This window comes from Haemorhous mexicanus, chromosome 15, assembly GCF_027477595.1.
Source record: "Haemorhous mexicanus isolate bHaeMex1 chromosome 15, bHaeMex1.pri, whole genome shotgun sequence".
Lineage (NCBI taxonomy): Eukaryota > Metazoa > Chordata > Aves > Passeriformes > Fringillidae > Haemorhous > Haemorhous mexicanus.
The window spans coordinates 17,215,691-17,231,292 of NC_082355.1; the positions used below are offsets into that span (position 1 = coordinate 17,215,691).

General features: G+C 46.9%; 1 protein-coding gene across 1 annotated transcript in view; it reads right to left on the reverse strand.

The window, feature by feature from the left end:
• The window catches only part of CTNNA1 (catenin alpha 1), a 121,517-nt gene that overhangs the window by 30,525 nt on the left and 75,390 nt on the right, over positions 1–15,602 (reverse strand). Inside the window, exon 9 of the mRNA XM_059860336.1 lies at positions 15,397–15,549. Coding sequence (XP_059716319.1) covers positions 15,397–15,549 — 153 coding nt within the window. The remainder of the gene's footprint in view (positions 1–15,396; positions 15,550–15,602) is intronic.

The window sequence follows — 15,602 nt, forward strand, 5'->3', positions numbered from 1 at the left end:
GCCAGGGAACAATTCCTCATTCCCAATATCCCATCCATCCCTGCCCTCTGGCAGTGGGAGCCATTCCCTGTGTCCTGTCCCTCCAGCCCTTGGCAATTGTCTCTCTCCAGGTTTCCTGGGGCTCCTTCAGGCCCTGCAAGGCCACCCTGAGCCCAGCCCAAAGCTTCTCCTCTCCAGGTGACCATTGCCAGCTGTGCCAGCCTTTCCTCCCAGCAGAGCTGCTCCATCCCTCTGCTCATCCTGGAGCCTCCTCTGGCCTGGCTCCAGCAGCTCCAGCTCCTGCCTGTGCTGGGCCAGGGCTGGGGCAGCTCTGCAGGTGGGCTCTCACCTGGGCACAGGGGCAGAATCCCCCCTGCCCTGCTGTGGGATCAGCCCCAGGCTGGGGGGGTTCTGGGTCAGGGCAGGTCCAGCTCCCACCCCCAGTCAAACAGGGCAGAAATCCCTGCTAGCCATGCTCAGAGTAATGCTAAAGAGCAGCACTGGCAGCAGCTGCAGCCAGTTTAACAGCTCAGTCCCAGCAGGGAGAGACAGCAGAACCCCAGAGAGCTGAGCTGCTTTGCTGGTGTTCCATGAGGGCCCCTGTGTGACAGGAGGGGTCAGCTAAGGCCTGGCAATGTTCCTCCAGCCCTCCCCTGCTGCAATTCATCAAATAAAACCAGTACAGGAGATCTTCATGATGCATCCACAGGCCTCCAGAATTTGAATAGGATCTCTTGAGATGCTAAAAAAACTTTACTCCTCAACCTTGACCTGCTGCTCAGCATCACCCTTAACTAGGTCAGCCTGAATCAGGGAGCTCTGTAAACATCTGCTTCTTCAGAGCACAGAGGATGGGGACAGCACAGAATTTTTTGGTAATTGAAAATACTCCTCATCCCAAAGCTACTCTCAGGGGAAGGAAGTCTGAAATAAGTTACATTTCTCAGCTGACAGGTGAATGACAAGCATGTTATTCTGAGCCATTTGAACACAGAAAGCTGTAAAAATAGCAGCAAGTGAACTGAGTGAGCACGGAGTACTGTCCTTCCAGAGGCCGAGCAACCTGCAAAGCCCCCTGTAAATATGCCATAAAAGAATCACCAGAAGCCAGCAGATGCTCAGTAACATCACTGAAACAGATTTCTCCAGATACTTTTCTCTATAAGCTGAGGAATTTGCATTCTGGCTTTAATTAAACTATTCTTTGCATTCATGTGAGTAATTCTGAAGTAGTATCTGAGCTCTACCCCATGCTTTTCCCCCTCCCCAAGCCCTTCCCTCACAGCAGATGTTCCCACACAGAATACATTACTGTCCTGCAAATCATCAAGCATGTGCCATTACACTTGAACAGCATTTTTCATCAATCCCATTATCAATTTGGGGAAACAAAATCAAGTTCCCACTGCAAAGTACAGGGCCTCTTCCTCCCTCCAAGCCAAGTTACAGAGGATGGAAAGCAGGGGTGTCAGGAGGAGAGGTGTTTCCAGCACAGAACAAACAAGCAAACAGATGTGCCAACACATATTTGGAGGAAAACAAACTGAAGTTGAGAGAAAGACTGAGCAGCATCAACAACACAGAGGAAACCCTGCCAGCTCTCAAGAATATTGTGTCCTGCTCCTGAAGTTTCTCTTCCACTTGTGTTTGGATTCAGGTCCTACACATGTAGGGTGAACTGCAGGATGTCCCCAGCTCTGTGCAGAGTGCTGCAGGCAGGGCTCTGTGCTCCTCCTCTCTGCCACCACCCGTGAACAGCTCTGGCCATGCCCCTCTGCACACACTCCAGCAAACAGCTGGCCCTGGAGCACCCTCTCACACAGGGGCTGTGCCTGAACACTGGGGAGTTTTCCTGTGTATCTGCCATGCCTTGAATCCCTAGTGCCCAGCGAGCTGCTGGGATAACATAAAAGTACATCATGCTTTTGTTTAGAGGCTCACAAGAATCAAAAGACAATCAGATGCCATGATTTAAAAGTCAAATAAAGATTTTGCTGTTGGTTTAAGCACAGGTCGTATTTTTGAGAAACACCAGTTTGCCAATATTTTTTATGGTCCATATTTCCCCATCATTCCTGCCTCCACAGCAGCATTACAACCTCTAGGAGCCAGGAGAACACAAAGCTCTATTGAGCAGGGGCAGAATAAAAGCGACATTGAAGCACCACAAAATCAGCCTCTCCAATATCTGGAGATGTTGTGCTGTCTCTCAAGCCAAGTGGGATGAATCAAGCGCACAGAAACCCTGCTCTGTCTGAACACAGAGAGGCAAAGAAGTTCATAATGGAGTGTCCCCACCGTGGTATAATGAAAATTTGCTTTTTTGCACAGTCATTTTTGAACAGTCATTTTTCTTCTGAATACCCAACTGATGGCAATTCTTCTTTAGAAAGTGCCCGACTGGCACTGCCAGTGCTCATGAAAGGAGTGTGTGTGCTTCCCTGACTGAGGGTCTTTGGCAGTTTAAGACAATCCAACTGTTGGCTGCCCCATCCCACCCCAGGCTGCAGCTCCAGAGCTCACCCCTTCATTTCAGCACGCTCATCCAACAGCCAGCTACTCGCTCTGGCAGGGGCCTCCTCTGCCAGATCAGCACACAAACTTCCCTGCAAACTCTGCTGGACATCAGAGCGAGGCACAGACGTGGCAGCAGCTGAGATGACTTCAGAGTGCTGCAGAAAGGGCTGTAAATTCACAGCAGTGCAGCACTTACTGCACCCATGGGAAGGCTCTGTCTAACTACTGGAAAACACTCACAAGCCTCTTAAAATTTGGAATTTAAGAAGAGCTGTGTCTACTAATTAATCAGGTTGTAAATGACGTAACAGTGAGGTATTTTAAACTGTCAGTTATTATCAGGTGCTCTATAACATGAATTCTGAAATTGCATGTACCAGCTGAGATGGATTGCTGCAGGATTAAGAAATTTAATTTTAAAAGTACCTGAAAGGACTCATCTTCAATAATTCCTGGGTGATCTGACAAACTTGAAACTCCCTCTCTCTTCAGAGGATAGGGTAGTTCTGGCCCATTATTTGGCACATACCCATAATACATTGGATTTTGTAGCTGAGATGAAGATCACTCTTTCAAAGCCCACAGAGCGCTTGGAAATCATATATTTCCAAAACTTCTAAATTAAATAATGCACCTCAAGGGAACAAAAATTTCCTTTAAATCAAATGTGAATTAAATAGTTTCTCCATGTCTCCAACAAAAGCAGCTGACTGACATAGTAAGTGGTCAGACTTGATTTAGAAAGAAGAACACTTGTGCTTGAGAGCAAAATAGCAATTGAATTCCTGCTGCATTTGTTCATTCTTACCATTCAATATCATCAAGTCCCTTTACATAAGCACTACTGGCACAGGCATCAAAGGAGACAAAACCACTGCAAATAATGTAATCAGCACAACGAGCAATCTCTTGAAAAAAGTTAAAAATACAGAGGGAATGAAGACAGTGTGGTTCAGACACCTCTCACTGCCGACAGACCGATTTAAAAGCAGATGTCAAGTTTCTCTCTGTTCAGAGTCTACAGCCACGGCCCAGAGATGGCTTCTCAGACCCCACAAGGCAGGGCAGACCCCAAGCAGCTGTTGGTATTTAGAGGAATGAGCTTAAATTTCCCCCCAGTGACAAATGCAGTGCACAGAACTCACGGTGCCAAGCAGAGCAGCTGGGCAGGCTCCTCTGGAGAGGGGCATTCATGCCCTGAGCAGTTCTGGAAACTCAAATCTCATTGTTTTCAATGATGACATCAGCACACTACAAGATGATTTGAGGTGAGTGGCTCTGGTGTTGGCACAATCAGGGAGTGAATGGCCCTAAATCCAGGCCAGTCACCAGTGGGGCTCCCTGGGCTCAGCCCTGTTGGATGACTCTGTTGGTGACGTGGATGAGGGGATGGAGGGCAGCCTCAGTAACTGCACAGACAGCACCACCCTGGGCAGGAGGGCTCTGCAGAGGGATCTGGACAGGCTGGATCCATGGGCTCAGGCCAGCTGTATGGGGTTCAACCAGGCCAGGTGCTGGGTCCTGCCCTGGGATCACAACCCCAGGGATGCTCCAGGCTGGGGAGGAGTGGCTGGGAAGTGTCCAGCAGGAAAAGCCTGGGAGTGCTGTGCCAGTGGCTGCACATGAATGGCTCCAGGGCTTGTACCAGCACTGGGGTGGCAGCAGGACCAGGGCAGGGCCTGTCCCCTGTGCTGGCACTGCTGGGGGACCTCCAGGGCTGTGTCCTGTTCTGGCCCCTCATGGCCAGAGAGCCCTGGAGGGGCTGGAGCGTGTCCAGGGAAGGGAACGGAGCTGGGAAGGGGCTGGAGCCCCAGGAGAGGCTGAGGGAGCTGGGAAGGGGCTCAGCCTGGAGCAAAGGAGGCTCAGGGGGGACCTTGTGGCTCTGCACAGCTCCTGCCAGGAGGGGACAGCTGGGGGGGTCGGGCTGTGCTCCAGGGAACAGGGACAGGAGGAGAGGGAACGGCCTCAGGCTGGGCCAGGGCAGGCTCAGGGTGGATTTTAGAGAAAGTTTCTTCACTGAAAGCACTGTCAAACCTGGCAGAGCTGCCCAGAGCAGTGGTGGAGTCACCATCCCTGGAGGGATTTCAAAGCCATGTGGACTTGTCACTTGGTGACAGGGTTTAGTGGTGGCCTTGGCAGCGCTGGGGGAACAGCTGGACTCGAGGGTCTCAGAGGGCTTTTCCAACTTAAATTACTCCATGTTTTTTTGCCTTTGGAGGAGGCATAACTTAAGTGGTTCCCTTTGAGAGGCAGATGTTACCTGAGGCCAAAGGGTCAGCTGGGAATATGTTATTAGTAAGAAGGTGTAACTCCAATATTAAAAAAAATATTGTACCATCTGTCACAGAGTGATTCCATCTCAGATTCTAGTTAACTTTGACTTTTCAGAATTTACTAATATTTAAATCAGGAAAAACTTGTCATTCCTAAAGCTGTTCTTTCTACCATTAGTAACAATTTGTGGCAGAGAACCGCCTCCCCTGACAAGACAGAGGTTGTACCTTTTCCACATGAAATACATTTTGGTTTTTTTTGTTAAACTCAAAATTTGTTCAGGTCGTGACTGAGGTAAGTCTTCCAGCAATTAAAAAACTGCAGCAGCCTCAACTACCCAAGTCTGGGGTCAGTGTTAAGCTTCTTAAATTACACTATTGAACAAAACCCAGCAATGCTAATAATAACACCAAGGCTGTGGGTCTGACCCCCATTCAGTGAAGAGATGGACTTTATGATCCTCGTGGTTCCCTTCCAACTCAGAACATTCTGTCATTCTGTGTAACAATGCTCCAGCTCTCTACTTGCTCTGCCTTCTCTTTGCCAGACTCCCTGGCTTAGGCAGAGGCATTACTTTACAGGGAACTCTTGATTGAAGGACTGGCCAATTGCTTTTCCAACAAGAGACAAAAGATGCAATAGAAAAAAAAAGGAATTATAATCTCTAGGACTTCGAAACTTCATTTTCAAGGATTTCAAAGGCTGACAATAAATGCATTAAAGCCTTGGAGTTATGTATCTGGATTGACTTCACAGAAACACACCCAGCTTTTGCTCCTTGTTTACAGGTCAAGTTTTTAGGACAGCCTCTTCAGGCAGTCAAGAAGGCAAAGCCTCCAAAGTGGCGCTGCTGCAGCCATGCTGAGCTGGGGCAGCCCCAAGAAGGCTCTGCAATGTTTTTATTGTTGCATAATTGCATGTTGTCAGAGCTGGCCCTGCCACCCAGCACTGCCACAGCCCAGGATTACACATCCCTGTGCAGGAGGCAAACACTCACTAATTGAATTCTCCAAGTCTGGACACTCTCGTTTGAACCTGCAGTTGTAAAAATGGCATTGCAGAAAGAAGTTTCCTGACTGTCTTACACTGAGAAACTTTTCAATTTAACATTAAGCAGAATCCTCTCATAACTGGTGCTCAGAAACTCTTACACAAAAAAAACAAACCCACATCCATGTGTACACAGATACTTTGGGAATTTCAATGCCACAGAAACAAAGCTTTTCAAAGGTGTTCCTGGCATTTTCATTTCTGATTAAACTTCAAAACTTCAGCTGCTTGTTTTTTTTTTTTTTTTTTTTTTGCTTTACATTTTACAATTTCTCTGGGAATGCAAATTCCAACTTTTAAGCAGCTTTAAAAAAATCACCCATTTTAAAAGCAAAAAAAGAAAGAATGGACAGGCAGCCACTGAACATTTTTCTCCTAGGAATTTGCTAAAGGAAAGTGTATTTGATATTCTCACAAAATTCAAACAGAGCACAGCTAATTTCTTCTTCCTCCACGTTAAAAAAGACCTGTCTCGATTCTCTTCACACTGGTCCAAGCTCAGGAAATTAATTTATCTGCAGAAACAACTCTTCTGGCAAAACTAATGGCAAGTGAGGACTCTCAGAAGAGATGTGTTGATTATGTAACCCCCATTCCTCTCCAGAAAGACTTTCATTATTCACTAAGTCCATACATTTATTTATTCACCTGTACACTACACTCAATATTTAGGACAAATCTGAGCATTTTAACATCCAGCCCTAACAGGTGCTGCATGAGGGAGAAGTGTTACAGTTATAGATGTGTTAACTCTAACCTTACCAACCCCTCACTTTGCAGAGGCAGAGTTAACTGGGAATCACACAAAACAGCTCCACTTCTTTAATACAGGAGGACTAGGGATCAAATCCACTGAGACTGTGCAGAGAGTTACCAGAGTCATGCTGTCAGCTGCTCTGTGATATTATATGACTTAAGCAGCATGTGGCTGCAGCTGAACAGCAGGTACCTTGCAAGAGCTTGTTGTGGGCAACAGAATCCCCAAGTATTAACTGAAAATAGTAAAAGTCTTTAAATAAAACAAGGCACGCGTAGACAAACTGCAGACGCAAAGCACTGGGGAGAATGAAGGACCAAACTGAGAGAACTGCTATTTCCAGAGCTCTGCAGCCTCACATGAAGATGGGAACAGTTTTCATTCCAAGACTGGTTATAAACACAAGGAGGGGAAGTTTCAGTTGGCTGGAACAAAACTGGCCAACGAAGGGCTGGACCACGAGGAATGGAGGTCACACGGTTTGTTATTTCAACAGGCTGGTTAGTGATGGAAGAGAAATCAGGGACACTATCACAGAATCCCAGACTGGTTTGGGCTGGGAGGGACCTTAAAGCTCATCCAGTCTCACCCCCTGCCATGGCAGGGACACCTCCCACTGTCCCAGGCTGCTCCCAGCCCTGTCCAGCCTGGCCTTGGGCACTGCCAGGGATCCAGGGGCAGCCCCAGCTGCTCTGGGCACCCTGTGCCAGGGCCTGCCCACCCTGCCAGGGAACAATTCCTTCTCAATATCCCATCTATCCCTGCCCTGTGGCAGTGGGAAGCCATTCCCCCTTGCTCTGTCTCTCCACGTGCTTGTAAGTAATATAAAAGTATAAAAATAAAGGTATTGTGCACCTTCTGCTCCCTGTTAGATTGAGGCAATCACTATTTCCATGGCTAACCACCTTTTGCTTGGGTTTACATCTCAGTACTTCCATATTTCTAGCTCTATCTTTGTGTTTAAAATTCTAATTAAAGGATACAGCTTTGCACTTGCCTCTCACCCTATCCAGAGCTGTCTCCAATTACCTCTCCAGCTCCCTGTGCCATTCCAGGTACAGCTGTCCTGGTACTGCTCCACACTGGCAAGCTTCTCCCATGCCCTGAGGAAATGTTCTTGCCCAACAGAGAGCCACTCGTGTGTTGTCAAGGTTTCACAGAGAAGGGAAGTTTTTCATCCAGCTCAGCATCAGGACAAACCAGACCAGGCTCCACCACTGCAGCAAGGGCAGCAGGGGACACCTTCTCTCGTGCCAGTGGGAAAGGTTTTCAATCAGACAGAAAAAAGAGCTGTTTGAAGGGAACCAATACATCTACAGCAGAAACCATAGCCACAGCAGGAAATTGCAGCAATATCTTTATTTCCAGCCTGGTGGATTATCCTCTCTACAGACCTGAGGGAAAGCAGGGCTGCCACAGGAACAGCAGTGTGCGGCGCGGGCACCGTGCCCCTTGTCGATGCAGCTGTGGCAGCAGATGTAACTGCTGGCACAGGAACTATTCCTCCCTCAGACAAACAATCTAAAGTGTTAAAATGTTGTTATAATCACAAACCACGTTAGTTATACAAGTCTATCTGAGCTACCACGACAGCAATGACACCACTGGTGTGTGATGGAGAGCTCAGCTTCAGCTGAAACCTTCAGAGCAAACCTTCAGCTGAGATGCTCCTTAGCAACACAAATACCTTTCCTTAAAATAAAAGTGTTTCTAGCAGTGATATCTGGACAGGACCCAAATAATTATCCTTTTCCAAAAACGTCTCTGTGTTTGTCAAAGTGGAAATGAAGACAGGCTGGGAGAGCTGGGGGTGTTCAGCTGGAAGAAAAGAAGGCTCTGGAGAAACCTCAGAGCCCCTTCCAGGGCATAAAGGGGCTCCAGGAGAGCTGGACAGAGACTGGGGACAAGGGATGGAGGGACAGGACACAGGGAATGGCTCCCACTGCCAGGGGGCAGGGATGGATGGGATATTGGGAATGAGGAATTGTTCCCTGGCAGGGTGGGCAGGGCCTGGCACAGGGTGCCCAGAGCAGCTGGGGCTGCCCCTGGATCCCTGGCAGTGCCCAAGGCCAGGCTGGACACTGGGGCTGGGAGCACCTGGGACAGTGGGAGGTGTCCCTGCCATGGCAGGGGATTGGAATGGGATGAGCTTTAAGGTCCCTCCCAGGCCAAACCAGTCTGGGATTCTACGAAATTGTTCTTCTCTCCCATCTCAGTTTGCTCAGCACTCAGAACATGCTGCCTCCTGATCTGACTAAAGGCTTCCAACTTGGTGCCTATTATTAGCTGCTTAAACCAGTTTTTGGTGATTCAGACAACTGTTCATGGCAGTGTAACTGTAATTGTCAGTACACTGTGCTCTTCACGAAGACGACAAAACAGTGTCAGTAATGAGCTCCACACAGATTCCAGGCACCTCCTTGATGACATGACATGACTAATAATCCAATATTGCTAATGACTAAGATGATGAAAATCCAGACATGCATCAAGGCTTTCAGTTAAATATCAAGAATTAAAACGTTTATGCCACATCTATAAAAAACTTTACCCAAAAAGCCACTTAAAAATGCTGTTGGAATGAAGACTTAAATATCTGGGAAATAAAAGGACTCTATTGCTTTTCAGCTATCTCTGAAGACATCATGTCAACACCACCTAAGCCCAACTGTTCTCACACTTCCTGACCTCTTTTACACATTTCCCTTTCCAAAAAGCTTCTGTTTCCAAAGGAAAAAGGAACAGAGCAAACACAGGGCAGTTTCTAGTGGAATAAAAAGCACATTAATATCTTCCAAACCCCAAACTCATTCAACTCCAAATTCTACCCCCTGCACATGTGCCTTGGCCCAGATGTGCAGAGGAAGTCACAGCAAGGTGACTGTCCCTGTAGCTGAGGTGTGGCAGAAATGCCTCTCCTCCACGAGCAGCAGCAAACCAGGGTGATTTCCAAAGAGAAAAGCTGTCTCCAGACAGCCCAATGGCTGCCCAGATTTGTGAGGATTCAATCCCTTCATCCCTCCCATCAGTTTCACTGCCATGGCTTGCCCATGAGCACTTACAATGAAATCTGGACAGAAAGACTACCCTGAAGTCTCTTATTCCTCTTCCAACATAATTTTTAAACTCTACAGATCCTTTCATGCATTATTTGGTGCAGCATTAGAAGACTGGCCTCAAAAAATAACCTTACAAGAACAGAAGTTATCCTATTAAAAGGTCACTTGCCTTTACTTATGTATGATGTATTAAATTTGTATATCCAGTTTTGTTGAAAAATGTAGGAACATTTTTCTGCTGAGGCTTCCCTGGTTTTCTGATTATGAATGTAAGGAAAGCATGTTCGACGAGAAGAATTTAATTTATTTATGAATTAGTTGACTAATAAAATGAACTTACAAGGGAAGTGCATTGGCTGTTGAAGAGTGTCAGACTTTAGAGGGCACATTAGAGTTACACTGGTCATTTATTGGAGACATTAGTTTTAAATTGCTGCCAAGGCTATCTGTAGACGAATTACAGAAAACGTGCTTGTGCTTTGGAAGAGACATTTTGCTCATTTTGATCTCCATTTTAAATGGGAAATAACTCTGCCTCTTTTCTCCAGATCACAGTGCAAGGACATTTCCCTTGTAATACAAAATTACCTTAAAAATAAAAGCAATAAAAGACAAACCTGAGTTGGCAGATATTTTTCCCTCTGTAAATGAGAGTACTGGAAAAATAGGTGCTGAAGTACCCTGGTAATGACCCTAGTCTGGAAAATGCTGGGGTTTGAGATTTAATAAAATTCAGAAAAACACTCCAAGTCAGTATCTGAGTTGGGTGCCAAGTGCTTGTCTTGCTCCCCAGGAACCTCAGCCCTGCCTGGCAGCACTGACTGACCCCTGAGCTGGCAGGCAGGAGGGGAGAGCATTGCAGGAATGAGCAAAGCCACCTCCAAAGAGGTTTGGAAAACTCAGTGGAACCTCTGGAAATCGGGTGGCTGATAGACACAAAGGATAATCTTGTCAGAGCAGATTAACTTCTGGATCTGCTGGATTCTTCCATTCCATGCTTTGTTTGCAACAAATGGTACCTGGCCATGCCCAGGTAAGTGGCAATGAACAGGGGACAGCCAAGACCTTCACTGTGCCTCCAAAAACCAGTTTTAATTTTAAATCCAAGCCTTATCCACTTCACGTTTTAAAAAGCCTGTCACATGTAAAAAACCTGCAGCTGCTAAGACTCTCCCAAGAACACACAGGCTGCAAGTCTGAGCAAATCAGGATAATTGCAAGAAAAATGTAGCAAGTGTGCAAGGCTTCAGGCTTTGGAAGAGGGGTATTTTTAGATTTTAGACTGAAGAATGACTCCAGGACATCGGGCTAGACAGTGAGGGCAACAGAAGGGGGAAATGTCAGAGCAAGAGGCTACGGAAAGCTTATGGAGCTGCAAGTGCCCAAATGTGATTCTTTCCAAGCAAATAAATTTGCCGTCTGCATCTGTTCATGGGTTTCACTGAAAATGAGAAAATCATCACTCCATATGCAAGATGCAACCCAGTGCATTAAAAAAAGGCACAGAGCAGTCTTTTCAGATAAATTAAAGCAATTAGAAAAAAAAATCAATGCTTATGAAACACCATCGAGAGCTTTTGCCTCCTTGGCCTTACCAATATCTCTCTTGGTAAGAAGAGAACTTAAAAATAAAATTTATGTTGAGAAAAACGTTTGACACAGGGGTAGTGGGTTCCAGAGGAAGAAGAGGTCCTTTGTTCTTTTTAAGGAATTACAAATATATTACAATTGTATTCTCCAAAATATTCTTCAGCAATGCAAACTGGAGGGTTTTAACCCAGACACTCTCCTTATTTACCTTTTATTTCTTAATCTCTTAACGTCTGAAAAACTTTTCCATTAAAACTACACAGAGTTACACTGTGTCACAGTGTAACCAGGGACAAATTGACAAGCTAATTTTTACTTTTCTAAAGCATTCAACAGCGTAGCAAAGGTTTCTGTTTAACATGTCTGGCTTTCTCCCTCGGCAGGAGCAGCCCAAGCATCCCCGGGGAGCAGCACAAAGGCAGCTCAGCACAAACACTGCTCAAAGCCTGGCAGGGACAAAGAGCCAGCGTGGAGCTGGGTGACATCACTGCCAATGGGCAGCACTGCAGGACAGCCCTGGCCCCCCCCGGGCAGGAACAGGCACTCCAAGGATGCCAGGGCCAAGCTGTCCTTCCTCAAGAGCAAAGTCAGGTTGGAGAGCCAAGGCTGCCTCACCCAGTGGGAAAAACACTGGAATGGAGTCAGCAGCTCACAATCTGCAGACTGGAAAGACTTCCATAGTTTACAAGTGAATTAAACTTTTTGATAGGCTGGTTCCACAAATGCTGTTCTTTCTGTTATTCTTGTGTGTTACATTGAAACTGGCTTCTCAATTCCTGAATTAAACCCCTTTAACCAAATCCAGCCAGAGTTAATGGTCTGTTAGCACAGAGCAATTTTGAAAGCTATCTTTGAAACGTATTATTCAACTGAGACAAGGCTCATTCTACTCTTTTACTGTTCCTCAGTTTTCAAAAGGCAGGATAAAAGGGTTAGGATTTTACTACGTGGGAAACAAATTAGATGGGAGCCCTTTGGGATGCTCTTGGTATGGGTTCTCTACAAGACACAGACCCAGCAGGCAAATCAGCTTTTTGTGGTTATTGCACCTTTTGGTCAAATTTGGCTGCCTGGGCATTCGGAACCACAAAAGCAGACAGTGCTGTGCTGCCAAGAAGGGAACATTTCAAAAGGAAATTACCCAAATCATGTGCTTGCATCTCTTTATGGGTACTTGGAGGGCCCATAAACAGCTCTGCACTGCAGGAGCAAGAACTCCCTGTGCTCAGCCAGGACAGAACCAGCACTGCCACTCCTGTCTGGCCAACACCTGCCACCGTTTGGTGTGAAAAATGAAAAAAAAAGTAAATCTGTCTCATTATATATCTCTCAGGGGCTGGTTCACTGCCTCCTCCAGCTCACAGACACAGGGGCATTAACCCAAGGTGCAAACCCTCCCAGCAATGCAGCGGGGATGTGCTGAGCTCCCCAGGGCAGAGCAGGATCTCCTGCACATTTCCTGTGCCCACTCAGCACCAAAGGGAAGGAAGGACAAGGCTCCCCTCTACATCCAAACCACGGAGTGTGTCAGGGCAGGATACAGCACAGCTCCACCCAGCACTGCAGCTGTGGGGCACATGTGCTGTCCTGAGTCACCCAGCAGCACATGTGAGGGCAGTTCTGAAAAACTCCCTGCACACTCATCTCCCCTGAAAGCAGTGGAAGCAACCACAGCCCATCTCACCAGGCAAAACATCTTCAGCTCTGCTCTTACACAATCTTTTGTTGTTTCTCCTGAGTTTCCTGCCCAAGAGCAGAATCATGAGGGAGCTGGAAAACATCCTTCTCCATTCTGGCAGAGGCACAAGACATTTCAAATGCAACCCACCCCAACCCATCCTCCTGCACAGTGAATCTGACATCTCATACGAGGCTGGTGACTCTCCTGCCCCTCAGGACAAAGGGTCTGCAGGAGCACTATTCCCTTCTGTCCAAACTAAGTGTATACATTAATCCATCTCCATTCAGGGAAGAGGTTTATAAACCATCTACATCGTGCTACACTACAACTACAGTTACATTTCAGACAGCAAAAGCAATAACCAAGCCTTCAAAAAGCTGTTGCAGCAGCATATCATTTTAGCAGAAGCTTTTGATGTCAGTCAAAAATATTGCTGAATGTCTACTTTCAGGGGAATAGTCCTTGGAAGACAAGAGAGTCTGGCTGTACAGAGGCTCTGGAAAACTGCTCTGCAGCCTGGCCTTTGCACACCAGGTAGGGCCAGTGCCAGTGAGGATGGAGCTGTGGCTGCTCCAGTGGGACGTGGCTTCCGAGGGGACAGAGAGAAAGAGCCCATCTGGCAAGGGCTGGGGAGAAGCTCAGGGACAGAGCAGCACAATTATTCCTTTTAATTATGCCAATAAATTCCACACATCCGCTGAGGAGGTAGCAGAACTCTGGCAGAAGAGGCACTGCTATTGTTACATGATTCAACTTCTACTGTAAACAAGCCCTAAAAATAATTTTCTTCATAAATCAGGCTTGCAACATGAAGAAGGGAGGCTTTAGAGCAAACCCACTTCAAAGTGTTCCCAAGGCTGTATCCTGCTGCCAAGGCAGGGCACAGCAGCCCTGCCTTCCTTCCACATGCTGCTTTGCAGAACAATGTCAGTTATTTAAAATTTAGATTAGAATAACTTTGCAGCTCTAGGAGGACAGCATTGATGCTGAAACATGACAAGCCAAAAGAGAAAAATGGATGCCTTCAAGGAATGAAAAGACTGTCATTGCTTAGAGAGCAGCTCTAAAGAGCTGGACAAACTTCATGTACCCTGGACTACGGGCCAGCTGCAAAGTGCACTCAGAACCCGACCAAAAACACATTGTGCAAATCAGAAGCTACTTTTGCTGATGTCTGATCAGTCTTATTTTTGAGCAATTTAAAGGTGCCCAGCTGTGTGAGTATTCCCCACAAGCCTTGGAGACACATGGACTCTGCTATCAAACAGAGAACCGAGAGAGCAGAACCACAAGAGGCAGCCTGGGACTGTGCCCAGGGAGCTGCTGAGGTTCAGCACAACCAGCCACAGCCTCAAAGCACGGAGGAGCACAGGAGGAGTTTTTGACACTTATTCCTAGTGGCATGTTTCCCCAACAACACCTATAGCTGTTTGCTCCGTGCCATTCAGCATCAGCTGGCACAGAACTCTCACGCGACGGCGGCAGCGAGGGGCCCAGAGTCCCCAGGTGGATCCATGAACAGGGAGGGCTCTGCTGCTGCTCTCTGCAGACACCACCCATGGAAACTGCTCCCCTCAGCAGGGCCCAAACGACCCTGAGAGCAGCTTCCTGACAGGAGGAGCAGCCAGGTGAGGGTCGGGCTCTTCTCCCAGGTAATGAGTGAGAGGACAAGAGGGAACGGCCGCAGGCTGGGCCAGGGCAGGCTCAGGGTGGGCACAGCAGGAATTTCCCCATGGAAAGGGTGCTCAGGGATTGGGAGGGGCTGCCCAGGGAGGTTTGGAGTGCCCATCCCTGGAGGTGTCCAAGGGAGGGCTGGAGGTGGCACTCAGAGCTCTGGGCTAGGGAAAAGGTGGTGATCAGCTTGGACTTGATGGGCTGGCAGGGATTTTCCAACTTCAGTGATCCTGGGATTCCAGTTAGGACACGTTGGTCCCATTTAATCTGGTTTTCCCCCCAGACAGAGCTGTGCTCTGCAGTTCCATCAGCTGGAGAGCCTTTAGGTTTTCCTTGCAGAGGAGCTGCAGGGATGAGTTGTGCTGTCACTCCAAGTGTTCTGTTTGCTCTTTACAAGCACACGGGCAGCTCCTCATTCTGAAAGCCTTCACACAAAAGGCCTGTTTATATTCAGTGGGATTTTACTGGAAAGAAAACCCCTCCAGGCTTCAAAGCAATGGGTCAAACTGTCCAGCAGGACAATCATGCCCTGGTCTCCCTTACTCCAACTGACCACCTCCAAGTACCAAAACCTTTATCATGTACTCACATTGTAATATCCACAACTACTCGGGTTATTTAACAGCTCCTTTTGATAAGCTTACATTTTCAATTATTTAAATATTAAATTGTGTTTAAATTCATTCAAATAAAATTTTAAAAGGAAATTTATTACAGAATTTGCTTTGTGCTTCAGCAGAATTGAAAAACCTGTTTTGCCTAGTCTTGCCTTAATTTAACTAGCAACAATTAAATTTTAATTTGTACCATCTTACCTCAATCAATTTGTTGGCATGTTCACGGAAAACCTGGGCATATTCTTTAACTTCTTTTTCATTCCCATTCTTGGCAGCCTCAATCAATACTAAAAGAGGAACATTTGTTTCCAGAAAAGAGTCTGAAACATGGTCCATAACAGCTTTGCGGAGCTAAAATAAAAATAAAAGAATGAGTTATTCTTCAGTAGTGTTCCACTGCTGTT